At 57.5% G+C, this 27,435-nt stretch overlaps 1 protein-coding gene across 3 annotated transcripts in view; it reads left to right on the plus strand.

Annotated features, from left to right (window-relative positions):
- Positions 1-27,435, plus strand: part of PRDM16 (PR/SET domain 16) — a 322,257-nt gene that overhangs the window by 264,435 nt on the left and 30,387 nt on the right. For all 3 annotated transcript variants that reach the window (XM_032610296.1, XM_032610303.1, XM_032610312.1), the window contains exons 4-7: positions 7,287-7,421; positions 18,159-18,261; positions 24,901-25,114; positions 26,915-27,062. In XM_032610296.1, coding sequence (XP_032466187.1) covers positions 7,287-7,421; positions 18,159-18,261; positions 24,901-25,114; positions 26,915-27,062 — 600 coding nt within the window. The remainder of the gene's footprint in view (positions 1-7,286; positions 7,422-18,158; positions 18,262-24,900; positions 25,115-26,914; positions 27,063-27,435) is intronic.

Genomic DNA, 27,435 nt, shown 5'->3' on the forward strand with positions numbered 1-27,435 from the left:
ATCTAGTTTATTTATAGTCATGTGTATATGTCAATCCCAATTTCCCAATTTATCCCTCCCCCCACCTTTCCCCCCCCGGTAACCATAAGATTGTTTTCTACATCTGTGACTCTATTTCTGTTTTGTAAATAAGTTCATTTGTACCATTTTTTTAGATTCCGCATGTAAGCGATATCATACGATGTTTGTCTGTCTCTGTCTGACTTACTTCGCTCATTATGATAATCTCTAGGTCCATCCATGTCGCTGCAAATGGCATGATTTCATCCTTTTTATGGCCGAGTAATATTCCATTGTACATACGTGCCACGTCTTCTTTATCCGTGCCTCCATCAACGGGCACTCATGTTGCTTCTACATCCTGGGTGTTGTAAGTAGTGCTTCTGTGAACATGGAGGGCAGAGGGATTCTTGAAGGAGGAGACAGGGTAGAGCCTGTTTGCTGGGGGCCTTCTCCTACTCACTGCCAGGGCTGGTTTGTCTCTCGGGGGCCCCGGGCAGCCCATGGAAGATTCCCGACTGGCCAGGAGTCTGGGCTTCTTACCAACGCAGCAGACCCAGGAAGAGGCCCTGCTTCTGACCAGCACCCTCTTCATCCTGTAGTGGGCACAGCCAACTCCCAGCCTGGCACATTTCCGAAGAGCAGATGAGCAGGTACAGACAGCCAGGGAAGCAGCAGATGCCCACAGCCATCGTGGCCACAAATATGTCCCCGCAGCACACGTGCCCTTGAAGCCGGCAGAGCTGTGGGAATGGGGCTCTGTTCGGGGTGTCTTCAAGGAGCTACCAAGAACAAACCAAGTGTTCCTTATGGTGTGCTCTCCCCGCAAGGAGCTGCAGGCCTCCACGCAGCTGGAAAGCAGGGAAAAGGCTTTCCAGTTCTGAAGGGGAAACTGAGGCTGGAGCCCAGAATATCCCCACGTTGTCAGATTCGGAATTCATAATGTCAGGGCTGGAAAGGCACTTATGGTCAGAGGTCCGGTCTCCCTTTGGAGCATCCTGGAGAGATGGTCCTTGAATCCCCACAGTGATAGGGTGCTCATCCCTTTGCAAGGCTTCTCACCCACCCCACAGGCTGCCTATAGGGACGTCTCGCTGCTGGTCTTGAGGTTTCATCAGACCCCTCTGGTTGCCGATCACCCTGAGGGGTTTCTGTGTCTGGGCAAGTTTCTCGCTCATTCATTTCCCTGCAGACTTAAGGGCACTAGTGTCAATCACCAATTGGCCCGTTTATTTCTGATGGGTCAGGGCTACGGCCCACGGCCAATGAGACACAGGCTGCAGACTTGCCGTGATGGACGGGACAGGCTGGGAGGAAGCCGAGCCCCCAAACACCCGACTCGGGCCAGGAGCAGGGCTGTGCTCAGGCCACACCAAGGGCCAGGGACCCTCGGAATAGCCCACAGAGCCCCGCGTTCACCAAAGCCTCTCTTCTTGTCCCCTGGGTGCTGTTGGCGAGATCAGGCACGTTAAGTCCTGCTCCAGCCTGGGCGATGCACGGAGCAGACCAAACCTCTCCGCTTTGGCGCCTCCTCACCCTCTGGTTTTCTGCAAACTGCACAGACGCTGCTGGGAGAGATGGCCCCTCATGTGCAGCCCCTGGCCTGAGGAGGAAAAGAAGAAAAAGGGAGAAGTAAAATAAGAATCTGATGGAAGGGGAGGAGGGGCCGAAGGACGTGGGGAGGGAAGAGGAAAGTCCAGCGGCCGTGAGCTCTGCTTCCTGGGCTCCAGGCTGGGCCCCCAGGGCCGTGCACCCCGGGAACGCAGCAGCATCGAATATCTGGGTGTTTTGTGGGAGATGGTCTGTGAACCCCAGGGAGCGCCGGGGCACCTGGCTGTCAGGATTTTGAGGGGAGAGGGTCTGAGAACCCCGGGGGTGTTTATATAGCACTTGGGTGTGTAAGTGATTTCTGGTCTGACCTTTGAAGGCATCTGTGGCCCCCGAACGCATAGAGTGTGGTTTCTGCGGTCTGGCTCTAAGCTGAGAGATTCTGCCCATCGCTAACATGAGTGAATTCCCCCAGGCAGGGGCTTGGGGCCGTGGCCTTGCTGCAGCAAGCCTGTCGGGCACCCAGCTCCCTCTGCAGAATCTCCATCCTGGGCTGTGCTCTTGGGTCCCTGAGACCGAGGGACCCCGGCCCTTATCCCCCCACAATGCCCTGGAACTGTCCCACGGAGATCACTGTCAGCAGGGGTGTCCTAGGAACCCCACGCGGCTCCTTTGGTCACAAGTCCCATGGACACTGGCTCTCTCTACCCACCCCCTGCCGTGAGCTTCAGAGACAGACTGGCCTCCATCTTGGAGGAACAGCATCCATGAGTTCCTCCTCAAAGCAGCCCCTCCCTCCCCCCGCCCCCCCTCCTCCCTCCTTCTCCCCCTCCTTCCTCCCCCACCCCCGACCTTCCTCTCAGCCTGAGCAGGTGGGGCCCCATGACCCTCCTGCCAGGACTCCTGTCTGCTGGGCAGCCGTGCGACCGCTTCCCACTGGCCACATTTCTCCTTGGTGCTTGTTCATGTCACCACCAAGCCCCATAATGAGAGTCAGGACAGAGGATTTACGAGCTCATCCAGGCTCCGCATCTGCACCCAGCAGAGGTGTTTCCAGAAAGCCTCTCCCCCACCTCCTTCCATCACAAGAATGGACTTTCTGTTTCAGCTACTCGTGGACGCCATAAATCTTGGCGTGTGTGTGCGTGTGTGTGTGTCTGTGTTACGCACGTGCGGGTGCGTGTGGTTAGGACAGCCCCACACGGCTTGGCGGCTGAGCTCGTGGCTCTGGATCGGCTTAAAGAAGGGGTCAGGGTGAGAAGGATGAGATCTGCCCCCTGGGTCCTCCCCGAGCTGGAAGCGGACACGAGGCCCAGGCCTCCATGGAGCTGAGCTGCAGAGGCAGGACGCGCGGCTGAGGGACCGGACTCCCAGGCCCGTTCCTTCCCGCCTGCTTGGAACCCATTAGGCAGCTGACGACAGATGTGCTGGCATTCCCGCCAGCACGCACACCCCAGATGGCCAGAGGCTGGCCATGCCCGTTAAACGTGAGAGAGCAGCCCAGCAGTGAGCCCACAAATTCGAGGTGCAGGAAACCTCAAATGATGTGCAAAACAAATTGTCAAGGTGAAGAGAGTTTTTCTATGCCTTTGCTTCATAACTAGGCCTTTCTGGTGGGGGTGATTTATGAGCTGGGGAAGCTGGTGGGGGGACGAGGGGTGGAAAGGCCTGGAAGGCCAAGTGGGGGAGAGCGGGCAGGAGAGCAGCTTCCTTTGGAGGCTCTGGGACCCCCAAGGCTCAGCCCCAAACTGCCCAGAGCCAAGCTTTGGATGCGATCAGGCAGAGGGACCGGACTTCAGATCTGCAGAGAGACCCAGCCCCAAGGCCATGGCAGCCTCCAGGCCACTGCCTGCTAACGTTGCCCTAGGAGATTGGTTGGGGGGCAACTGGGCCAACTCTTTCCTTCCGTCACAACCTCCCTGGTGCATGCCTTGTGCAGAAGCGGAACCGAGCTCGCAGCCTGGGGCGGGGGCTCTGCAGTCACCCGTACCTGCTCCGTCCACTTCTACCTGTATTGGCCTCCTGGGGCACGGCTCTGAGCACAGACCAAACCAGGCCTCAGGCCCTGCTGAGCTGGGCAGAGAGTGACAGGACCCGTCCTTATGGGCCCTGGAAAGTCTCATTCCAAGAGAGGCGGGAGGGGGGACCTGTGACGGCCCGGGGCTGCTTTCTGGATCCCGGGGCGTACTGAGTCCTGTGGGTCCTGAAGCCGGGATGCAGACCCTCTCTCTGGTCCTCGATCCGGCTCAGACAGCATGTGGGGGCCCTGGGCTGGGCCCAGCCCTGCTCCTGGAGCCTCCCTCTCGTGTCCTGAAAATGTGCAATGACAGCCCCTGCCTGGGAGGTCCGCAGTGATGAAGAAGGGGCAGTGCTGGTACCAAGAGAGGCCTGAGCCCACACGGCTCATGGCGTGAGCACCCCAGAGGGCCCAGCTTGGCCACGGCGGAGACCCTGGAGAGAAGGCCAGAGACAGAAGGAAAGGAGGCCAGAGAGAGACAAACGTCGCTCCCATTTCTCCCCTTCTGTAATCAGAAACGGCATGGCCCATCCACGCCCCAAACAAGAAGCCAAGCCTGCGGCACCCTGTCCATCTGGGCCGAGGCCCAGGGCCGCTCCTGGGAGGGTTTCTCTGATCTGAGGCAGAAAAGCAGCAGCTTCCAGGCCGGGCTCCTGCCTGCGCCCCCCGCCCCCGCCCCCTGGCCCGGCTCCATCATCCAGGTACGCCCCAGTGTGCCCCACAGGGCTGGACTCTCTACACAGAGACGGGAGAGAGACGTGGTCCTGGCATCGGGGTGAGCCCCACTGCCCAACCTGGCCCCGCATCGCTGGTTCAGGGCCCCAAGACCAGGGCTTCTTGTGCTTTCCCTGGAGGAAAGGTCAGCCGTTCCCTGCTACCTCTCAGAGGGAGAGTTTTAGTCTCTTTGGGTGGAAGGCATTAAGCAAGGCCTCCTCTGTCACCCCAGAAAGCCAGCCAGGGTGGCCATGAGGGAGAAGGGGCCCCCGGACCTTTAGGGACCTTCAGGAAGTAAGTGGCACCCTGCGGTGGTCCAGATGGTCGGGGCTGGGGGACTAGGTCCTCCGGGTTGAGGAGGAGGGACGTTTCCCGGGAGGGGCTGCTCACCAGAGAGAAGACACCCCCTGGAGCTGGGCAGCGGGGCCCTGGAGGAGTTTTTGCCTCTGAATTTTGGGCCCTGCACCCCAAGAAGGATGGCCACGTGGCCAGAGGCCCCAGGGCAGTGTCCGTGCAGGTTAGCCACCGGCCGTGTCCACATTCAGACGCGCTTGAGAGGCCCGGAGCTGTTTGCTGAACGAGGGCCGTGTCCAAATACCTGCAGGGCTGTCACGTGGAGGAGAGAGAGGCCTGTTCCCAGAGGCCTGAGAGGGGACGTTCAGGAGGGAGGGCTCGGCCATGCAGAAGTTACTCTCCGTGAGGCAGTGCTGCCATGGTGGGTCTGTGCGTGTGCCCACAGGTGTGCCGGCAGAAGTGTGGATTTGCTCCTAGGTCAGGCAGGGCTCGGGTGTGGGACTGGGGGATGAGCCTGGGGTCTTCCAGCCGCCCTGCAGTATCACAGAATCTACCGGAACTGAGAGGCAACGGGCCATGCCTGCATCCGGCCTCCACGCTTTTCTGGCCAGCCCCACACGACCTTTGAGAACCGCGGGGTCAAGCACGCTCTCTGGGGGGGACGGGAGACGCGGGGGGGGGGGGACCCTGCGCTGGTTGTGACAGCTCACAGCATCACTGACCGTCTCTGCTAGTCCAGACTGGACCATGGGTGGGGGGAGGAGACTGAGAGACACAGGCAAAGAGACAGAGACAGAGAGACTGGCAGCCACCCGCCTACACCCACCTGTGAAGATGCTGGGTGGGAGGCACAGGGATGGGGGGGGCGTCCCTGGGTCTTGGCCAGCCACAGCCCCTCTTCTTCCCTGTGATGGAGCCAGGTGGCCGGGGGCCTCGCCAAGTGATGGTGCCACTACCCACAGCTTTGCTTGGTGGGTCTTTCTTGCGGGTTTCCTGCACTGGTGGTGGGAGGTAAGAGAAGGGGCCCGTGAGAGGCGTTAGCGTTAGGAGAGGGGCCTCTCCCGTGTGACCTGCCCCCCACAAGCCCACAGTGGCCTCCCGATGGGGCCCAGAGCGGCCGTGTCCCTTCACCCCTGGCAGCCAAGGACCAGAGGCTGGGCCGGGCAGCCTCCCTGTGGCCACACTGGCCCAGGCGCTCTTTCAGAATTAGGGCCATTTGGTTGAAGTCCCCAAAATGGAGAATCGTCAGAACGGAGGCCTGTGGGCTCACAGCCCCTTCCAGGTCAGCTCGGCGGCCACTCAGAGACTCGTCATGACAGGAGGGGCTGCCGTGGGCTCCGGGGGCCCGTGGGGTTTGGAGGCACAGTATGACTAGAGGTGGGTTCTAGGCCCTCCCACAGCAAGGCGGCTACTTCCCAAAACCTCACTGACTCACAGGCCAGGCGGGACCCTGGGCCATTTAGAAGGTGTCCATGGGCGTTTGGAAGGCACCGGAGCCATTTACAAAGCATCTGGTTCTCTGGCCGGAAGGGGCTTCTCCAGGCCTCAGGGGCAGCCTCCCTCCCTTCTCAGGTCCTTACCTGTTCATCAGGCGGCACTGGGGAGACCTCCCGGGGGAACAGGGGCTGTGCGCCTGGGGTCGGCCTCCTCTGTTTGTACTAAGACATGTCCCTGCCCCCTGCCCTGACTTCACTGAGTCCTTCTGACACCCTGTTCCCATCACCCCTACCCACCTAGACACCCCTGCCCACCTGGACACTCCCGACCACCTGGACACCTACTTCCAGCCCTCAGTGTGGTGGTGGCCTCAGCCCCTCCCTCCTCCCCTCCCAGCCTCCCAGCTCAGCTGCCCAGGAAGCTGGCCCACGATGCCACTGGCCTCCACGGCTCTGGATTCGGGCCCCTGAGCAGGCACTGATCAGAGCAGGCGGGAGGGGCTGTGCCTGCAGCATCCACTTTGGCGTCCGGCAGCTTTGGGGCATCCCCCTCTCAGCAGGGACAGCAGTCAGGTCGGTCTTCTGGGAGACGACCTGCTCAGAGGTGCGCACGCCAGAGAAGCTCCCGGCCTCTGCCTGCCAGAAGGGCGTTCAGAAAACAAGAGCAGTGGCAAAGTACCTAACGCCAGTCGGGCCCGTGGGGCCTCTGCCGGCTGGGCGTCTGCAAACAGCGTCAGATGGGAACTTCCACTTTTCAGAAAACCAAATGATCTTCCTTCTTGCAGGGTGACGTGCATGCTGGCACACGCACACGCACACGCACACGCGTCGAGATTCGCACGCGGCCACACCCCGACCACAACTTCACCTTCGAGACCGCTCACCCCCAGCCCAACCCAGTGCTCTCAGCAGAGGGCTCTGCCCTCGGACACTGCGGCCTCTGCTTTCTCACACGTGGGGCCGCTTGCTGGGGAGTTTCCACAAGGCCGGTGGCACTTTTATGGCTGTGCCAGGGCAGCGATCTGCTCGGTGAGAAGAGACAGGGCAGTCCTCCTATCTCTGCGTCGGGCTCCCTCCCGGAGACTCCTGGGCGTCGGTGGGCTTGGTGGGCTGAGGGCCTGGCTGATGCCCGGGGGGTCGGCTGATGTCCAGAGGCTGGCCTGCCTTCCTACTCTGCACCCAAACAGCGGGCTCTCTTGCTGGGCAAATGTAGAGTACGTCGGCTCTAGCGCACATGATGCCTCTGACCTTTCTTGGTTTTCTTTCTTGCCGGGCAGATCTCCGAAGACCTGGGCAGTGGGAAGTTCTGCGTGGACGCTAATCAGGCCGGGGCCGGCAGCTGGCTCAAGTACATCCGCGTGGCGTGCTCCTGTGACGACCAGAACCTCACCATGTGTCAGATCAACGAGCAGGTGGGTCCGGGGCGCGCACAGAGCCTCGGCCTTGGGGCCCTGGCACCAGGATGGATGGGAGTGGAGCTGCCGAGGTGAAGGGTTAGCCACATGTCTACCAAGCCCGTCCTGCAGCGGCGGGGTATCCGACACTTAGCCAGTGCTGAGTTTCCGGGAACCCAGCGACACCCCCGAATGCTCCATCAGAGCCTTTGCTCTGGGGCTGATGGGGCTTGAGGCTTATGGGAAGACACATGGCCGGGAGCGGGCAGGGTCTGAAACTTCAGGGTCCACATTCTGACAAATGCCACCCCCGTGAGAGAAGTAGAGAACCTGACCCCTCTCCTTGAGAATCGTGTCTAAGTGGCTGTTTATCCAAGCTGCCCGGAAGGGTCCGCACTGGCTGTCTGGAAGGCTGAGGTGAGGCCCCAGCTGCCCAGAGCCGCCAAGAATAGCTGTGGCAGCCCAGCCAGCCTGCGGAGGGGACTAGCCCTGTTTGGGCACAAAATCCTGGCCCTGCTGGAAGCCAACTGATATCTTTCCTGAGCTGCGTGGTCCTGACTTCAGCCCAGGCCCCACCAGGGCCAAGGGATGCTTTGGCTTCTGCTGCCAGCCCCCAAGAGGCCGAAGACCCCCTCGGCACGCTGGACCCTTCTCACTGCTCCACGTCTGTGCCGACCCAGGGCTGCAGGCATCCAGTGTCAGGAACCAATCAGGACAGAAGATGCCGCGCGGAGTTTCCACCACAAAGGAACCTTAGTCCTTTAACGTTTTTAATTACAACTTTGCAAGTGGCCCCCAGAGACCCTGCTCAGAGCCAGGCCCCTCAGGCCACGCTTTCACTGGGTCCCCAGGGCACGGCTTCCTCGAGATGCCTGGGGGCCCAGCGGCTTCCATCAGAGGAGTCTGCTTTCGCCTCTGTCTTGGGGTTATGCGTGAGATTTCGTTTGCAAAAAGGATTCCATTGCTTTCAAAAAGGTTTGTGGAGACCACATAACAGAGGGTGCAGCTTCGAGTCACCAGTGCAAACCTCTAAAAGCCATCTGAGGCTCTTGAATTTAGAGAGACAGTTTTGCATAAAGAAATGCAGACAGCACACACCTAGGAGGCCCTGGGACCCGCGTGAGCTGCCAAGCACCTCGCCCTCATCTGCTCAGCCCCGCCCCTGGCCGTGGGGCTCAGCCTGGACCGAGCAGCCCTCCCTCCACTGGACACGATCTGGCGATGCTCCAATCCACCTCTGCTACTGAGAGGTCTACAGCTTTCACTGAGAACCCAACATTTTGAAAAAAAGGGTTTTTTAAATTGCAAAATATATTGAGGAAATAAAGGAAAAGAATAATCATAAAAATTAAAAAGAAAAGACACTTCCCCCTTCCAGACGAACGTGAGATGTGAGTGAAGGAGAATTAGGGTTAAAGCACATGGGAAGATGGTCCTTCCGTTGTCTGTCTTTGCAAAGAACATGTGTCCTTGGTCGTGTGTCTGGGAGCTGAGGGGCAGTGAAAAAGATACCAGGAGGCCAGGGCCAGGACTGCACTTTTGTGAGATGCAGCATAAAATAATGAAGGATCCAGATTTTTTATTTAAAAAAGAAATGTTTGGTAGGTGCCTTTATGTGGCAAGCTTTCGAAAATGCAGAACATGCAGCCGTAGCATCTTCTCGAAGAGAAGCCTGTCTTCCGACTTTGTTTTATTATTAATGTTTCAGGTTAGCTTTTATTTCAGCTCCACACAGGGTCTAAATGGAATTAACTACTTTGCAGCGAACTCTTTCCTTCTTCAGGACCAGTGGACAGGAATACCCTAAACTCATGGGTTCCCTTTCGTTTAACCCCACTTTTATACCCCAGTGCTTACCAAGCTCCATCCTACGTTCGGATCCATACCTGGCTCGAATACTTAAACCCAACGTAACATCAGAATTTCATCCTTGCCTGCTGGATGTTTCTAACAGCCTAAAAATGGGAGATTTATTATCCCCGTCTTAGTTCACAGGCTCGGAGAGGACTTTGGTGCCTATTTAAGCAAAAGCAACAATGAAATGGCCTAGGGACTTCCCTGATGGCACAGTGGTTAAGAATCCGCCTGCTAGTGCAGGGAACACGGGTTCGAGCCCTGGTCCGGGAAGATCCCACATGCCGTGGAGCAACTAAGCCCGTGCGCCACAACTACTGAGCCCGCACTCTAGAGCCTGTGAGCCACAACTCCTGAGCCCACATGCCACAACTACTGAAGCCCGCGTGCCTAGAGCCCGTGCTCCACAACAAGAGAAGCCACCGCGATGAAGAGTAGCCCCCGTTCACTGTGACTAGAGAAAGCCCGCGTGCAGCAACGAAGACCCGACACAGCCAAAAATAAATAAAAATAAATAAGTCTATAAAAAAATTATTTAAAAAGAATGAAATGGCCAGAAGCAGTAAAATTTCTCCACCCAGGGCCTTTCAAACCCTGCATCCTCCAAGGGAGAGAGGACCCTCTGCCCTGCCTCCTGGGACCATGGTGGGTGATTCCTGCTGGCACGGGGCAACCGGGATTCCCGCCAATGTGCCCATCTCCAAACTTAACGGCATGGCAGTGGCCTCCAAACACCAGGAAAACAGGAGCCAAGGGGTGTGAGGGGGCGGCCTCATCTCAGATCTCAAAGGAAGATGGGCAATTTGTGGGATGTATTTTCCTTTGAGAAATAACACAATTTTAAACTCTAATAGTAATAGGAAAACTGCTCTGAAATACACACAGATTCTCAGTATTTGTTGGTTTGAATGAAGTGAATTTTAGAAATACGTTTTTGAAAGGGGTGTGCTAGACTTCGAACTATTTTGTAGACAGTCTCTCAGAGCCTGACGTGCTCTCTCGGATGGCCACGCAGCCCAGCAGAAAGTCTTTCCTTCCGTCCCCCAGTCCCGAGCGTTGGCAACTCAGCGCGCCGCAAAGCGACTGGCTTGACCCTTTGTAGAGCTGGAATAAAAACGTCCCTGAAATATTAATAATAAAACAAAGATTTTTGAAGACAGGCGTCTCTTTGAGAAGGAACCATTACACGATATTAATGGGGTTTCTCAGATTTCCATAATCCCAAGAGTTTCCACCCGCATTTCCTGCCACTTAGGGAACTCCCCCTCCCCCCCTCGCCGACGACACACACTCATACAAACACACAAACACACTTAAGTGAACAGTTTCCCTTTCTCTCTCTCTGCTCCCCACCACACACACACACAGACAGACACACACACGCACCACCTCCTCCCAGCACAGCACAGACACAGGGAAGGAACCGGGTTGGAGATCTCAGATCCATAATAACGGCTTCTGGGAACAGTTTCCAGAGGGTATTCTGTAGAGAGGTGACTTCCGTCAGAAGAGCGCTGACTTGAAGTTCGTAACCATGAGCCCCAGTGTCCAGAGGACAAAGGAGACCAGGCAGGAGAGGGTGTGTTAAAGAGAACGTTCCAGAAGCCACAGCGGCCAGAGGATTTGAGGCAGCTCTGGACGGGCCTCCTGGATGGTCCCGAGTCCTCCGGAGAGACCCACGTGGGGCGGCGAGCTGAGGTCAGGGGGTCTCACACCCCTCAGCCCAGCACGGCCTTTGCCGGTGGCCAGACGCACCGTGGGGACAGACGTACCCCCCATGCCCCGTGAGGCTCTGAGCAGCTGGCAGCCCTCCAGCTGCATCGTGGGCGCTCGGGGAGCCCAGGCACTGGGCAGTGCAGCCCTCCAGGACGGCCTCCTTCCATCTGGTCGGGCCTCGTTCTCCCCGGAGCCGCTCAGGCCACTGACCACGTGCCCCCCGCCCAGCCGTGGGACTGCAGGGCCATGCTCAGGGCCCCTCCCCCAGGTCCTCATCTGTGCCCCTCTTGGAGCCCTGTGGCTCTAAGCGGTCCCTGCCCCAGCGGACCTCGGGGGGAGGTGACCGGCCCGTCACTCCTTCTTCTTGGGCACCAGCTTCGGCACCAGCCTCAGCCCTCCTCTGTGCAGCTCTGGAGGGGTGAGCCCCAGGCAGCAAAGGCCAGGGGGGCCATGAATGTCCCCCTGCACCCAGCGCATCACCTAAAGGTGACTTGTGGTTTGCTACTGCATAGAACCCATAGGCGGTCCTGAGGCCACACAAGCTTTAGGGCGGCCCAGGTGCTAGGAACAAAACACCCACAGCAGACAGCTGTGGCGGAACATGTCATCCTCTGGGATTTTTGGGGGGTGGTCAGACCATAGCTGTAGAGCCTGGGGTGCTTTGATTTACTTTCCCAGCTTAGCAGGAAGAGAAGGCAAGGAGCCCACGGGAGTCTTGGTTCACCCAGGAGGCTCGACCGTTGCCCCAGCATCCTCCAACCCCCACTTTTCTTTTTGGAAAACGCGAGACCCTCAGATCACCCCTGGTGGTTCTTTCTCCCACCATTATGAGCAAACAAGTTGGTTTGAGATGTTTCAGAAGACACAGACAGGGTCTGTACTTGGATTTGTTTTAATGGTAAGAAAGAAAACGAGAGTTTGGAAATAAAGTGCCCACCCGAGGAAGCAAAGGCGGGAGGAGGCCAGTGCGCGGCCCGGCTCCCTCTCCCATTCCCACGTTGCCTCAGCAGGGCAAGGATGGCGGTGGCCGGGGCTCAGGTGGCCGGTGGGGCTGAAGATGGGGTCACACACACACGTGTTGGGGAGCGCGACTTGGGGGTCGGAGCCCCCAGCACACCCCAGAGGGGCTGCGAGGCCCGCGCTGCACCCCCACGGCCGGAGCTGGCCAGGCATGAGGAAAACCCACCACTGACAGCACCTTCCGAGGGCAAGTGAGGGGATCAGCCTGAGGAGAGGGGCCGAGTCTCCCCAAAGTGGGAGCAGACAAAGGCTAATCTCCCTCGCAGAGTGCGTCAAACAAAGGAATTTCATTAGCAGATGAGCCAACGGATAACCACGCAGCACCCTGTCTTTGAGAGCCAACACTTGTTTCTAATGAGAACCTGGTGTTCCCGGGCCAAAGCTCACGGCGTTTTCTTTTGCTTTCATTTCCTCCGCTCCGGTGTGGACCACCTCCCCTCCCCCACCGCCTACCCCCACGTCAGGACGAGCGATCCTCCAGGGCTAGGATTTTCCACGACAGGCAGGCAACGTCCACCGCCCTGCTCTGCCCTGTTGCCGGACAGCCCATCACTCCCGCCACAGTTTTTTTTAATTAAAAATCGTAAATGGATGGGCCGGTTTAAATGGTAGCTTCCAAACAATTAGATACAATTTTCCGTTTGAAAATGAGAAAGATGAGGAATTCATTTCAGTGCTTCTTAACCAACTTACAAAAGACTTAAAAAATACAGCAAATTTGTTTTGAGTCAGAAAGCTTTTGCATTTTACTCTTTGGAGCAAACTGATCCCCTTTGGGGCAAAGGGCAAGGTACCCATTCACGATACTAGCTATCATCATTTACCAGAATTTATATTTTTTTCTTCTTAGTTAAGTGGGATACTTTATTAGAAGAAGGCACTTAAGAATGATGAAGACAATCTAACTGTGACCAATAATTTATACTATATATATATATATATATATATATACACATTAAAATGAAATCTAGGTACAAACTGTATACTATATATTTTTATATTATATATAATATAATAATTCATAGATAACAAATATAATTGTAACATCCAGGTACAAACTGTACAACTAAGAAGAGATGTAGAGAGAGATGTTTTTCAATGTTGAACTGCTGGGAAGGTGACAGAATATATAACAGCAAAGAGCAAAGATTTATGCACATACAGCTTCAGCCACACTTGGGAAGAGAGGAAAGTGGCGAATCCCAAAGATGACAAGCTTTCTCCCCTCTCTCGGCCTAAGGAAAGAATTGTCTGCTCGTCCCTGGAGCCTGCGGGTGGTACCGAACGAACCCAGAGTGGCTGGCCGTCCCCTTGCTCCTACCCTGCTCTGAAACAGCCAGGGAAAGGTTCCCACAGTGAAGGCAAAGGGAAATAAACACCTGCCCAGACCCTCGGCAGCTCCGAACGCTTGCTTCCCTGCTTCATCCTGGAGCATCACCTGGGCTGCTTTTTAAACTCCAAATGCTCAACCCCTCCACCAGCCTCAGGACTCCAGTGTCCGCCAACTTTCCCAGAGAGAGATGGTCCACGTTTGGGGACAGCGAGTAATGAAGAAACATGGTGACAATTCCAAAGGTCTTGAAGCAATGAGGCAGTGCTAGGACCCACCTCACCACTTTGGGGATCCTGAGAGACCAAAAATGCCCAGGAATAACCCTCAAACCAGCCTCCCCTCTCCGAAGGCAGACTGGCCACTGGGTGAATTTGCTTTTCATCAAGATCTTAGAGCAATGCAAATTCCCCTCGCTGTGTGCTTCTCTTTCGTGAAAAGCCCCTTGTGCACCACACCGAAAGCCTTCACAAATTGAAGCACAAGTGAATTCTGAAATCCAGGATGGAGAGAGGTTTAATTTTTTTTTTTAAGATAAGCACTGTGAAAGAGATTTCACCTATTTTACTCAAATGCGCCTTTAAAATTTCTCAAACTGGTCGGGGGTGGCGGGGGGTGGGCAGCGGGGAAACATGGTCCAGTTCACTTATCACTTTCATGTTTTTTAAGAAAACCGTTTGCTCCAGGGAGGGGAGAGCACGGCTTTGGCCTGAATTCAACCTGCAGGCTGGAAGTGTGCAGTCTAGTCATTTCTACCCAGTGTAGATTGGATGGAGCTTTTCACCTACTCAAATTTTAAAATTCTAAGATCAAGGAGGAATAAAAATTGTGGAACGTAAGTCTTCATGTTTGAAAATAGTATCTATCCTTGTGAAACTGACTTGGTATTAAAAACAGAAACAAACTTAAGGAACTCTAAGGAGAAAATATCCCAAAGTGTCAGCCATCATCAATTTGAAATATTTCTTTGTCTTAAAGAATGTTGCTGGGGGAAAAGAAAATGATGTTCATTTTCTTAAAAGGCTGGGTCTCGCTGAATGTGGCCCGTAAGAAACCCAACTCTCCTCAGGCAGGTTCTCCGTCTTTTGCTGAGAACGCGACCACTTATTTTTCCCAGCTCCGTTCACCTACAAGAAGCTGTCTCTTTGTGTCTAGAGATTGTAAAAGGGGAAGAAACTAGGCCGGGTCAGGGTAAATACAGTTAGAATCCCGAGGCCCCCTTGCTGGTGTCGCCCGCCCATGTTCAATCAGGTCTCGCTGTTCCAAAGAGAACTGAAATGCTGAACAAGGACTTAACTTGGGATCAGGTCTGTTTGGCATTGTTATTTTTTAAAGCCGTTTAGAGCAGACATTTATTGGCGCTAGTAAACTCAGCTGTTGCTGTGGGTTCCCCCCCGCCCCCGGCCCCCGCCCTCAGATCCTGAAACCAGAGAGAAAATTCCAGCTCTGCCTCGCTACACAGTCCAAGGACTGAGGCGAGTTTAAACAGTGTCAGGGCTGCTGCTGTTTAGAGACAGGCCTGGGTACTCAGACGCCGACAAAGGCAGGTCTGCGCTGAGCCTGGGAACGAAAGGGCATCCGAGGCCAGGGCTCCTTCTTCCCTGGAGAACAGGCTTCTGTCTGCCCTCTTGCGCAAAGCCTTAGGACTCAGCCCGTCCGTGATGCCCACTTGGCCCTGGGGTCTGAATATGACCCACGGAGGGGCACACAATGAAAGGCAGGTTATAAACCGACTTTAGGAATGTTTAAGGGGTTGCAATAATTTATTACGGGCCTCGAACGGAAGGGGCCTGCCGGTACAGTAAATGCGCAATTTGTAATTGTGCCCTGTAAGCCAGGAGACTGCCCAGGCCTCAGTCCCACCTAAGCCCGGCCTTTGTCCCGGGAAGTCACCCGACCCCGCAGACCCCGCAGACCAGGAACCGGGTCTTTCTCTGCGCGTCTAGCTGATAAGACCTTGGTGCCACTGCGAGCGGTCGTAAAAGCACCGGCGGCCTTTGTGTGGACCAGGGCGGCCCGCGCACCCGGGCGCACTTGGCAAAGGCGGGCCGGCTGAGCTTGGGAAAGTTCGAGTGGTCTCCGGTTCGCCGCTGCGCCCCGTCCTCAAGGCGGAGGCAGGTCGGGGACGCCCACCGCCCCCAGCCCCGCCCCAGGCTCTGCGATCAGCGCTAATAGCGCTTAATTCCGACTGCGGCTCAAAGTCGAGGCGGCCCCTGCTAGGCGCCCGGGCGGCTGCCCCGAGGGTCCCAGGCCGGGGCGGGGGTGCCCACTGCGCACAAAACTGCATCCCACGGCCAGCGCGCTAGACCCTCCGGCGGCGACTGGGGAGGGTCGGTTCCCCCCGAGGCCAGGCGGCCTCCGAGGAGGTCGGAGCGGGGTGGGGCGTGGGAAGAGGGGGGCAGGAGGTAGTGCAGCCCTCAGAGCTGGGAGGGGTGGGGGGGGAGGGGACCCGGGCAGCCTCCCAGTGAGCGGTGGGCGGGGTTCTGGAGGTCTGAGGGCCCTCGGAGAGGTGGGGTGGGGTGGGGGTCCTGGAAGGCTGGGTGGCCCACAGAGGGGGTCGGAGGGGGAGGCGGAGGAGGGAGGCGGGCCGCGCCAGCCCCGGCAGCCCGGCTGGAGCACGAGCCCAGCATCCGGCCGCGGGAGGATGCGGCCGCCGCAGAGCCGGGACCGGGTCTGAGAGCGCCGCCGGTCTCGAGCGTCCCTGGCGCTAGCGGGCTGGCGCGGGGTGGGGGGCGGGCGGCGCGGCCGGGAAAGATGCTGCGGGCGGGTCCACATTGCCCTCTAACGGGGACCCTCGAGAAGACACCGCGCCGCCGGGCCCGCCCCAGCCTGCGCGCGGGAACTCAGCGGCCTGCACTTGCTGGATGCGCTCACTCACCGCCGCCGGGATGAAAGTGCGATTGTTCCCGTGTATTAATAAGCCCTGACTCACCTCCCCGGGATGGCTCCGGGGCTCCTCCGAGCTTTGTTGAAACGTGGGGTTCACTCTGGGTCCGATTTGAAAACACAGTGACTCGAGTCCGAGTTTTTAAAACAATGATTCGGCCACTGTGTAATTTTTAGGTAAAATAATACAAAACTGGGAGCCTAATAACAATTGATTTAACTACAGAAGGTAATACGGTACAGTTTCTAGTCTCCGTTTTCAAAATCTCATCATTATTTTAGCGACGTGCCAGGGCATAGTTGCCAAATGAAATTCCTGACGAGTGCAGGGAAAGGAACTCTGCATGTTGATAAGCCATCTGCGCATGTGCGTATTCTTCCATTGGGTGTAGTTCCGCGGCCCAAGTGTTCGGCTGGGCGTTTGGGGACGCAGTGTGTCTCTGCTGTCCCTTTGAGAGCACATTGGTGTCATTCTGCAGTTAGTCGAGACTGGCTGTGAGGGCGTCCAAGCTGGACTTGGCCTGGGGAGAGGGGGGAAAGGGGGAAAGGGGCCCCACCAGAGATGAGGAAGCTCAGCCTTCCAGATGTTTCCCCAGGGCGGGACCCGGGGGTGGGGGGGGGGGGGGAGGAAGACCGGCAGGCCGGTGCCCAGCTCAGTCCCTGGGGCCACAACCAGGCCAGCTGCTTCTGGGAAGTCTGGCCTGACACCTAACCACCATGTCCTCCATGGGGAGGGTGGTGCTGTGGGACCTCGGATGGAAATGGCCTGGAGAAGCCTCAGTCCCCAGGTCTCCCAGGGCAGAGGGACTTCGTCTCGGGTCCTTCTCTGGCCCCCCAGCCAGTCCTGTGGCCGAGCTTTCGGGCTCCTGGAAGCTCCTTGGTTACTGGTATCTGAAGAAAGACCCAAACACCACGTGCCAGCATGCTAGGAAGTGGACTGGCCTGAGAGAAACGCACCCTGCTGCCTGACATTTAAGATGCAGGGCTCCTGGTGTCAGCCCTGCTCACGTGAGGAGTGGGTGCCCCCACGCAGGGGAGCTGTGTCCCTGGTCCCTAGGGAGGGAAGGGGCTCCCAGGTAGGGTCTGGCAAAGGCAAGGAAGGCCCCATCCTCTCCCAAAGGCCCCCAGGCTATTGAAGCCTGGTCCCTGGGCTCCATCCCCGATGGACCCTGTCATGCTGCCCTTCTGAGTTGCTGGGGTTCTCCAGATCGTGGCTGCCACCTCCCATGCAGACGGTGTTTTTTTCAGGGGACATCTTGGCAGGGTACGGGGCTGCTCGGAGTACTGAGGCTGGACGTCCCTCAGAGCTTGCTCCAGGCTGCAGACTCTACCCTGAGCCCCACCCGACCCATCTCTGTTTTCAGAGGTGTCCCCCATCTCAGACCGCCAACGGCTGCTGGCACTGAGCTTGCGGCAGGCACACATGGCGTCCACACTCACCTGAGACTCACACCTGCCGATCGGGCCTCCGTCTGTGTTCATAGTCACTTTCATAAACATCCAAATTCACTCTCGAGCCCCCTGAAGACCCCACCCCGCCCCCAGACGGCAAAGGGTGTCTTACATACATACTGACAAAAGGAACCTGGGAATCAACCCAGGCTCCACTCCTGATGAAAAGATCCACTTCTCCTAATATTTCCCTCTAGGACCCGCCCTGCTTGGGAACTTTGGAGCTAATCCTCACCTATTTCCTTTTGCACCCCTTTTATCAATATCCAAAATCTGGGTCAAACAAGTTAAAAATAGACTCTAGTCCTTCTGAGTGTATTCTGTCAAGTTCCAAAGGGGAACCTCTTAGCAGCAATTAGAAGGCAGGTCACGTGGCCAGCGGGCCAGCCCCCCCAGTGAGCAGTGTCAACGGCATGCGGGCTGGGTGTGCGCGATGTGGCTTTTAAAGCAGCAAGGCCGCCAATGCTGACCCTTTCTCCCTGGTTTCTCCATCATAGATTTATTATAAAGTCATTAAGGACATTGAGCCAGGAGAAGAGCTACTGGTCCACGTGAAAGAAGGCTCGTACTCCCTGGGGACGGTGCCCCCCAGCCTGGATGGTAAGCCCCTACCCACAGGAGCAGAGGCCTGGAGCTCCCATCACTTCGGGCCACGTGACAGGGGCTGGGGGTCCCCCGGCTGCTGCCCAAGGCCCACCACCCAGACCCCAAATGAGAGAACCAGCCTCTTCCTAACAACTTCTCAACCTAAGCGCTTTGCTTTCTCTTTCCTTGGGTTACATGGGCCACACCCTGAATTCGAGACGCCTTCAGACAGCGCGTGTGAATGGGTGTCCTGCCGCCTTACAGCTCCGCAGCGGTAGAGTCCTAGGTTACAGCTCCGCAGCGGTAGAGTCCTAGGTTACAGCTCCGCAGCGGTGGAGTCCTAGGTTACAGCTCCGCAGCGGTGGAGTCCTAGGTTACAGCTCCGCAGCGGTGGAGTCCTAGGTTACAGCTCCGCAGCGGTGGAGTCCTAGGTTACAGCTCCGCAGCGGTGGAGTCCTAGGTTACAGCTCCGCAGCGGTGGAGTCCTAGGTTACAGCTCCGCAGCGGTGGAGTCCTAGGTTACAGCTCCGCAGCGGTGGAGTCCTAGGTTACAGCTCCGCAGCGGTGGAGTCCTAGGTTACAGCTCCGCAGCGGTGGAGTCCTAGGTTACAGCTCCGCAGAGGTGGAGTCCTAGGTTACAGCTCCGCAGCGGTGGAGTCCTAGGTTACAGCTCCGCAGCGGTAGAGTCCTAGGCAATTTTTTTTAAACTGCATAATTTTTTTTAAACTGCATAAACTACATGACTTAAAAACAAACAAAACCATTTTGTGGCTTGGAAACCTTTGCCTCCAGAGTCTGTGCCAGGGGAGAGTTTCGGTCTCATTTAAGAGAGGGCACTGACGCCATACGTGTCTTTGAAAGTAGCGCCCATCTGCAGTTAAAAGCAAAAAGTCCCAGAGACAGGTTAAGGGAAAATGTATGTGGTGAGAGGGAAATTTAGGGCTTCGGTGGGCTCCGCGGTGGTACGGTGGCCACTGAGCTCTTTCAGCAGGACTGCGGGAAGCGTCCCAAATGTCCTTTCCTCTCGGTTGGTCACTTGGCATTCGTCCAGTAGACATACTTCCCTTCCTTGTTCATCCATGCTCAGGCACATCTCAGAGGACGCTTGAGAAAATCACAGTCTCGTATAAGCTCGGATTTCTGAAATCCAGATTTCTTTTCCTTCATCCACGTTGCTAAGCCTTGGGATTCTGGAATCGTTTTTAAGCCGCCGAGGAAAAGTCCGGTTGGAGGAAGCTGCGTTGGCAGCGGAGTACCAGCCGGTCCGTTAACTCCCTAAGTGCAGCTGCTGAGTAGACCGTGTCTCTTCTTTGAATGAGACCCCAGAAACGAGCAGACAGGCAGCCTCTCCTTCTGGCCATCTCCGGAGCTCAGGATCCCATTCCTGCTAGAGAAAGGGGGGAGGTTGGTCTTTCCCTTCCTGTCTTTCTTCCCCTCCCCTCCAAACACTCCAGGGGTTAATGATTAATGCCACTTACTGCAAGTTTCTCTAAGGAACTGCTCCAATGTCATGGCCCGGGGGTGCGCTTGGCTGGGCCAGGGAGCTGGGCGTTGGAATTAGCAGGAAGCAGAGAGACCTTTGTGGTCCCGAGCGTGGCCCACCTTTGTGGGACAGCACTGTGTGCCCGTGAGTTGTTCCAAAGGCTATCTCCACGGAAGGACAATTCTGCAAGATGGCCCTACGCATGCTCTCCTCTAGACTTTGGTTTTAATTAGGCCATGGAGAAAAGAATGGCTGAGCTCTGGGTAGCAGAGGGGTGGTCTCACTTTACTTAAAATAATTGTTGAAAAGACCTGTGAATCCTAGATAATGCACAAGAAGGCAGAGAGAGAAATCTGCCTAACCCAAGGGGTGCGCCCGGTGGTGGGGTTTCGTCTGTATGATGACATGTCTTTCTTCCAAAAGGTTTTAAAAACCTTGATTCCTGTCCCCCTTCCAACGCCCGATCTTAAATAACCTGGGTCTACATTTTCCTAATAATTTATCAGACGTTTGTGGGCTAATTGCTTTCGACACATAATAGCCCCACATCAAATATTTGACTCTCCATACCCTTTGCTGTCAAGATCACTCCTTCACCTCTCAACAGTCCCCCCCCCCCCGCACCGCCCCCACCCCCACCCCCGCACCCAGTTAACTCTGAATCACACAGAAAGAGAATATAAAAATGTTCCTGACTAAGATAATTATCATAAAAAATCTTTTATCCCAGCCCCAGCTAAATGCAGCGGCCCCTTATCACGGCAGGAATTTGGAGTGTGCTCTTGAGGGCTTTTGAGCCTCCACTCTGGTAGATTAGCATGTAGATGCCACATAATTGTGTCCCCCTGGGTTCCCTGAAGCCATTAGGCACTGATGTATTTTTCTGTTACATTCCTGCTTTGCCTTGAAAAGTTGCTGATAGAACTTCAGATAGACGTGAGGCTGAGACTTGACAAACAAAACATCAGGCCTCCGTGGCCTTGGTTTACTTTGGTTTGGGTAGAAGATAGAGCTTCAGCCCCGGTCCACAGCCTCCCCAGATTTAGATGAAGAGACTTCAGTTCTGAATCACAATTCTGTGTGCTCTTGTTGGGGGCAGGGGCTCTGCCAGGACAACGTCCAGGTATCATGGAAGAAATGGGGGTGGGGGCTGCTTTGCCAGTTCGCTGGGGGAAACAGCCCCAGTCCTGCAGACCTGGGGCTGGCAATGCTCTTTCAAAGCTGCCCCTTTGTAAAGAAATTCAGTTCCCATTTACCTACAAGTGATTCAGAGCAGAGGGAAGCCACTTTCAGAATCATTAGTTCCAGGGACTTCTTATTTTGTTTTTACTCTTTCAATGGAGAGGGGAAAGATTTCTCTCTCAGGAGAACTTCTTGCCCTTGGGAGAAAATAAAGAAAATCATTTCCTTTCAAATATGCCTTTCTTTCGAGAAAGGCTCAAATTTATTAACTTTTCCCCCCTCTCCAAAAAAGATCAAGGGGCTGCATTGTATTGGGTATAAAGCATGAGATAGGCATAATATAATATAGCAATACAACACAATAAACATAATGTAACCAGAGTGTAACACACTCTAGTATTTCTTTAAAATGGAGTTGCTTATGCTGGGAAAGTGAAAACCACGTGGACTGGGCACATCCTTCTTGCCCCGTCCAGCTTGCCCTGGGTGTGTATTCAGTGTCAACTTTACCTGCGTGGAAGTCGTTGGGACACCTGTCCACACCATGGCACAGGTGAGCGAGACTTGGACGTGTCCTGTCCTCGGCTCTGTCCTTGGACAGGAGCAAACTTGGGCTGGTGATGGGATGAGGGCAATGGAGGAGAGGGTGCCCTCCACGGCTGGTTCCACTGCCTCCAGGACGCCCTCAAATGCCTTCAGCGTGAGAAACAGGCTGAATTTTCATTGTAAATCCAAAGTCCAGATCCAAACTGGAAACATAAGTTGGTCAGTGCTATGGATGGGTGGGGCTATGGATGGGTGGGGCTATGAACGGGTGGGGCTGGCCCTTCTTCTTGCCTTTGTTTGCAAATTTCAACTTTGGTGACTGTTCTTAGGTGGGTCCAGAAAGAGTAAGATACAAACTGGCATTTCTAACTTCATCTTGATGCTGGTGGGAGGGGGCCCCCCCTCAGCCTCATTCCGGCCCAGGAAGTCCGAACAAGCCCATGAGAGCAGTTTTGCAGGGTCTATGCATCCGGTTCTGTTCTAAAATGGTGTTCTTGGTACTCAGACCCAGTGGAAAGGAATCCATGTTCCTAAGGACAGAGAAGGCCTGCGGGGGCGGGTGGATGACGGTGCGTGCCCACACGCACGCCACATGGGGTGCCTTTCTTATACCCTCAGCGGGAAGCTGGGACTCAACCGCCTGCCCCGGGCACCCAGAAGAGCGACGGCTCCACGAACACAGCTCTGCCACCTCCCCTCTGGGTGCCCCGGGGGGAGCCAGGCAGCCTCCCCCGGCCTCCTCCATTTACCAGCGACAAAGCATGCGGACTGATGCGGAGCTCGGGGGAGGGGACACCATATAAAGTTCCCGGGGTGGAGCCTGCCACGTGGAGGGTCCCCGCCTCCACGTCACAGCGGCCATTTCCCTGAAAGCAGCGTCAGGCTCCCTGCTGTTTTAGAGGCAGCGTCTTGCAGACTTGCCAGGTGACTAGTTTGTGATGTGCGTCCTCCTTGCCCACCGGCCCCCTCCCGGGATTGTGTTTGGGGCTCCACCCCAGCACCCGAGGACCGGCCCAGGGCCTCAGTGGGCCTCGTTTTAGAATCTTTTCTGACTTAGCCCACCGCCTCCTATTCCTTCTGCCCAGTGGGGCTGCCCGCTGGTGGGGACGCCGGGGTCCTGCTGGCCTTGTGTTCACAAACGCTGGCTTGAGGATCACTGGCGCGGCCGCCCTCCGTCCTGGGCTTCTGTGGTTGCTGAGGACCGGCTGGCCCTCTTGCCTCCTTCCAGTCTGTTCTGTGGCTCAGCACGTGTCAGGGGCAGGTCCAGGGACGGCCTTTCTGGGATACTGGGTGGGGGCAGAGCCTTCTAAGCCCCGAGTTCAGCTCAGGTTCCCGCGCCCAGAGCAGGGCTGGGGGTTGTAGCTGGGCTCCCCAGACTCTGAGCACGAGCTGGCTTTTCCCCTCCTTGTTCAAGCACTTTCTTTTTTTTTTTTTTTTTTTTTTTTTTTTTTTTTGCGATACGCGGGCCTCTCACTGTTGTGGCCTCTCCCATTGCGGAGCACAGGCTCCGGACGTGCAGGCTCAGCGGCCATGGCTCACGGGCCCAGCGGCTCTGCGGCATGTGGGATCTTCCCGGACCGGGACACGAACCCGCGTCCCCTGCATCGGCAGGCAGACTCTCAACCACTGCGCCACCAGGGAAGCCCCAAGCACTTTCTTGACCGCAGCCTCCTGCCGGCGAGCAGGCCAGGACGCTGGGACTCGGCTGTGTCTGACCAGCGCTGGGCCCGCCTGGCCTGCCCACCCCCCACACGTGTCCCCCGGGCTCCTCTCCTCCCCGCAGCTCTCCCCTGTCACCCAGGGAAGGTGACGGCTGCCTCTGTGTGTGTCCAAGGGCTTCATCCAAGGCCCGGGGGCATCTCAGAGATGGATCCCACAGGAGTGTCCCCCTTGGGCGTGGGGGGCTCTGGGTGCCCACCAGTGGGGGCACCGGGTGTGGCCAGACGCCGGGAGCGGTACCTTTGCCCTCAGGCTCAGGGAAGCTTCCAGTCTCGAGGAGTCCTCCCATACCCCCGCCCTCCCCCCCAGCCCACAGGCCCAGGTTGCGGAGCTGCCCCCTGTCTTGAGACGTGGATGGTGGCCCTTCTGCCACGAGGAGGGGGCACCACCCCTTCTGCCTGCCCCCATCTCCCCCACCTCCCTGGCTTCTGCACCCCTTAGGGTCAGGCCCTTTTAGTCAGCATCCAGCCCAAGGTTAAGGCTTTGCTCACTGCCAGGCCCAGAGGTCCTTGTTCACGTGCGCGCACACACACACACACTCGTGCAAAAATGCACACATACCCACCGAGGTTCACACAAACACACTCATGCACACAATCACATAACTCACACACAAACCCATGCACACATATTCACACTCACATTTACAGACACGCAAAGGCACACAAGTGCATAGTCACACACAAATGTGCACACGCACACATGCTCACCAACACACTTAACGCGTGGTCAGTCATGCAAACGTGTGCGCGCATAACACACGTGCGTGCACACATATCCATTCACGCGTGCCAAGCAATCACACGCAGGAACACACAAACGTGCGCAAATGCAGGTGTGCCCACTCAGGCACACTTGCATGCACCTGCGCGCAAGTGGGCAGATATGCGGACACGCACGTTTTTCACACCTGTGGCGGCGACAGAAACACATGCAGACGTGCACAGGAATACATGACGCCGGCGCAAACACGAGCGCCGATGCACAAAAATGCCGGCACGTCCATGCGAAGGTGTCCTGATAAGGAGGCAGACGTGCTCAGAGAGTCACCCACGGGCACACACACAGCTGCACACCCGTGCACAAGGAGCGCACACGCGTTCACACAGCCACTCACCAGCACACCTTTCGATTCATCTGTGCTGGAGCTTTTCGTGCAGGTTCTCTGTTCAGACCTGCGGGGAACACGAGGTGGTCCTCGGCGGGGGTGGGGGGGGACCCCAGCTCCAGGGAGAAGCTGTGTTGGGGCAGCCACGGGCTGGGGATGGGCCCAGAGGTCCTTCCCGGGGGACTCACACCCTGAGCTGTTTGGCTTGGCAGGGTCCTCAGGATGCTGCCTCGTAAACTTCTTAATAGCCGCCTCCCTTTTATTTGTTTGACCTTGACGACGATCGTTTATGATACGCATTGGAGCCGTGCCGTCTCTCTTCTGATTCATACACAAAGCGCCCGGCCAGCCTTCCTTCTCTGCTCCCGAGGCGCGGGGAGGGGCCCAGCGCTTCTCCGTGTTTCTTGTGGGGCAGACGCAGGTCCCTGCCGCCTCCGTGTCCCCCACCCCCCGCCCCGCCCCGGGGGCAGCCTCTCCCAGGTCCAGCAGGAGGGCGGGGAGGATGCGGGAGGGGGCACAGCCGGTGAGGGAGGCACCCCCTGCAGCCCCGGGCCTGGGGCGGGCCTGGGGCAGGTCCAGGGCCGCCCGTCCACCGCCCACCCTCTCTCCCTCGCAGAGGACCCCACGTTCCGCTGTGACGCGTGTGACGAACTCTTCCCGTCCAAGCTGGACCTGCGGCGCCACAAGAAGTACGCGTGCAGCTCGGTGGGGGCCGTGCTCTACGAGGGCCTGGCCGACGAGCTCAAGCCCGAGGGCCTGGGCGGCGGGGGCAGCGACGGGCAGGCCCACGAGTGCAAGGACTGCGAGCGGATGTTCCCCACCAAGTACAGGTGCTGCCCCGCCCCGCCCAGCCCAGCCCCGCCCCGCCCCGCCCCGCCCCCAGGAGCCAGTCAAGGACGGCAGGGTCAGCGGGCCCTGGGGGCACAGAGGAAGCCCTGAGAAGGGCAGAGGTCACCCCTGACCCCTCAGGCCTGCCCAGGCTGACAGGCCCAAAGCTCCAAGGACAGGTGGAGACATACCTCAGGGGTAGGTACCCTGGCCAGCTCATCTGCCCCTGGGGACAGAGCAGGCCCGCCAGCTGGTGGTTGGAGGCCACCGGTGGTCACTGTTCTGACCATAAAGGCCAGGCCCCGGGTCAGAGCCCCCCCTCCACGAAGGAGCCGCAAGTCACCAGGTCGAGCCACCCACCACTGTCCCCACCATCCTGGGGTCAGGGCCGAGTTGTGGAGACAGACAGGGGTGAGGCCCCAGGGCCACTTCCGTGGTGAGGTCCAGGACCAGGCTGCGGGATGCCGCCCAGGGGCTTCCTGGAGCGCCTGGCCCTCGGACACACTTCTCAGACAGTGGGCAGGAGTAGGAAAGGGCCCCCGGGGTCCCCTCACCCCCACCCCAGGCTCCAGCCTCTGCTTCCCCTGGGGCCCCCCACCTGTCCCGGAGACTTCACAGACGTGGGCACAGATGCCAGGCCAGCTGTGTGATGGCCGGACGTGGCCTCCCTAGCCCCTGGGAGCAGGGCCCCGGGGACCCATGTGGGGAGAAGCAGGCCGGGCAGTCCCAGTGTTCCAGGGACCAGTGAAGACCTTCCCAATGTGCGCCCCTCCTCTGCCTCTGAGAATATCCTCCAGGGCAGCCCTGCAAAGTCAGAGTAAAACCCCATCAGGTCACTAACTGGCTGTGGGGTTGCGGAGAATTGGATGCCAGTCCTGTCACAGCCCCCTGGGGACGGGAAATCCTCCACCCTGAACGGATGACTGAGAAAATAAGAGTTTGGGCAAATCCCGACTGAGGCCCTTGGCGGTAAGCGCCGCTCAAGAGGGTCCGTGTTTTCTTTACATAAACACATAAATCACAATTAACAACAGGGGAAAAGCTACAATCTGCCGGGTGCTCGAGAACCAGGCGTTTCTGATCTAAATGGATGGCTGGGCCCCGTAATTAACGGGCCATGATGCATTGCTGCCTCGTTCATGAAGATTAACGGTCATACCTGGGACAGGAGGAGAAGCAGGACGTCCCCCGAGAGGAGGGGGCTCCAAGCTGCTGGTTCGTCCAAGTGCAGCAGCCCCTGCCCAGCAGCTGTGCCCGCCCCGCCTATCACATCTCCTTTGGAGAACGCCGGCCCTCACTCCCCGCTGACCTCCATGGTGTGTGCATGGCGGGCAGCCTCTCGGTCTGGCTTGGCCGGCGAGCAACCCCAGGTCACTCAGAGGGGTGGCCTTGGGTCTCCTGGGCCTCGTCCCCGCTCTGGGGCTCGTGCCAGTGTTGGAAGTCTCCAGACCCCGTTTTTCTTAGGCCCAGGGTTAGCGTCAAGGTGAAAGTTGTTTTGAGCTGGGACCCCGCCTGCCGCTGGGTGCCTCGGGGGTGGTCCTGGGTGAGGGCCCGAGCTCTGTCCACGCACTGGCTTCTCCCCCCATTCCACGTGGGAAGGCCGTGCCTTCCCGTCCATCCCCTTTTGCCCTGTCCAGGGGGGAGATAGACCGGCTGCCAGACCTCACTCTGCCCTCTGAGCAGGAGGCAGTGGCAGGGGCTCCAAGGGGCCGCCGGGAGCAGGCCGTGCTGGGCTGAGGCCCTTCCCTCCTGGGCAGCGGGCAGGTGGGGGACCCACAGTGACCCCCGTCCACTGTGCGCAGCTTGGAGCAGCACATGGTCGTCCACACAGAGGAGCGAGAGTACAAGTGTGACCAGTGTCCCAAGGCCTTCAACTGGAAGTCCAACCTCATCCGCCACCAGATGTCCCACGACAGTGGCAAGCGCTTCGAATGTGAAAACTGTGTGAAGGTAACGTAGTCGCCCGGCCCCGCCCCCACTGTCGAGATGCAGGTGATGTGACGGGCTCCCGAGTCGTTTGGGGAAGAGTGGAAGTGGGCTGGGTAGCACAGCAGGGGAGGGCCCGGGGCCAGACCTGGGTCCTCTCAGGGTTCCTGCCAACGTGGCAGGACAGGCTGTCATGGGTCAAAGTACTGGAGCTTAAGAACGCTTCTGAGGTCCTGTCTCAAGCATCTTCAGGGTGACAGTTCTCTCGAGAATTATCGTTGAAGAAACACAGTCAAGGGAGGCCTGACGGCTCACTGAAAGCCGTGCAGGGGGTCACCACTGCAGCAGAGACCCGCCGGGCCAGGCTCAGTGCAGGGGCAGAGCAGCCAGGGAGACC

This window comes from Phocoena sinus, chromosome 1 (assembly GCF_008692025.1).
Source record: "Phocoena sinus isolate mPhoSin1 chromosome 1, mPhoSin1.pri, whole genome shotgun sequence".
Lineage (NCBI taxonomy): Eukaryota > Metazoa > Chordata > Mammalia > Artiodactyla > Phocoenidae > Phocoena > Phocoena sinus.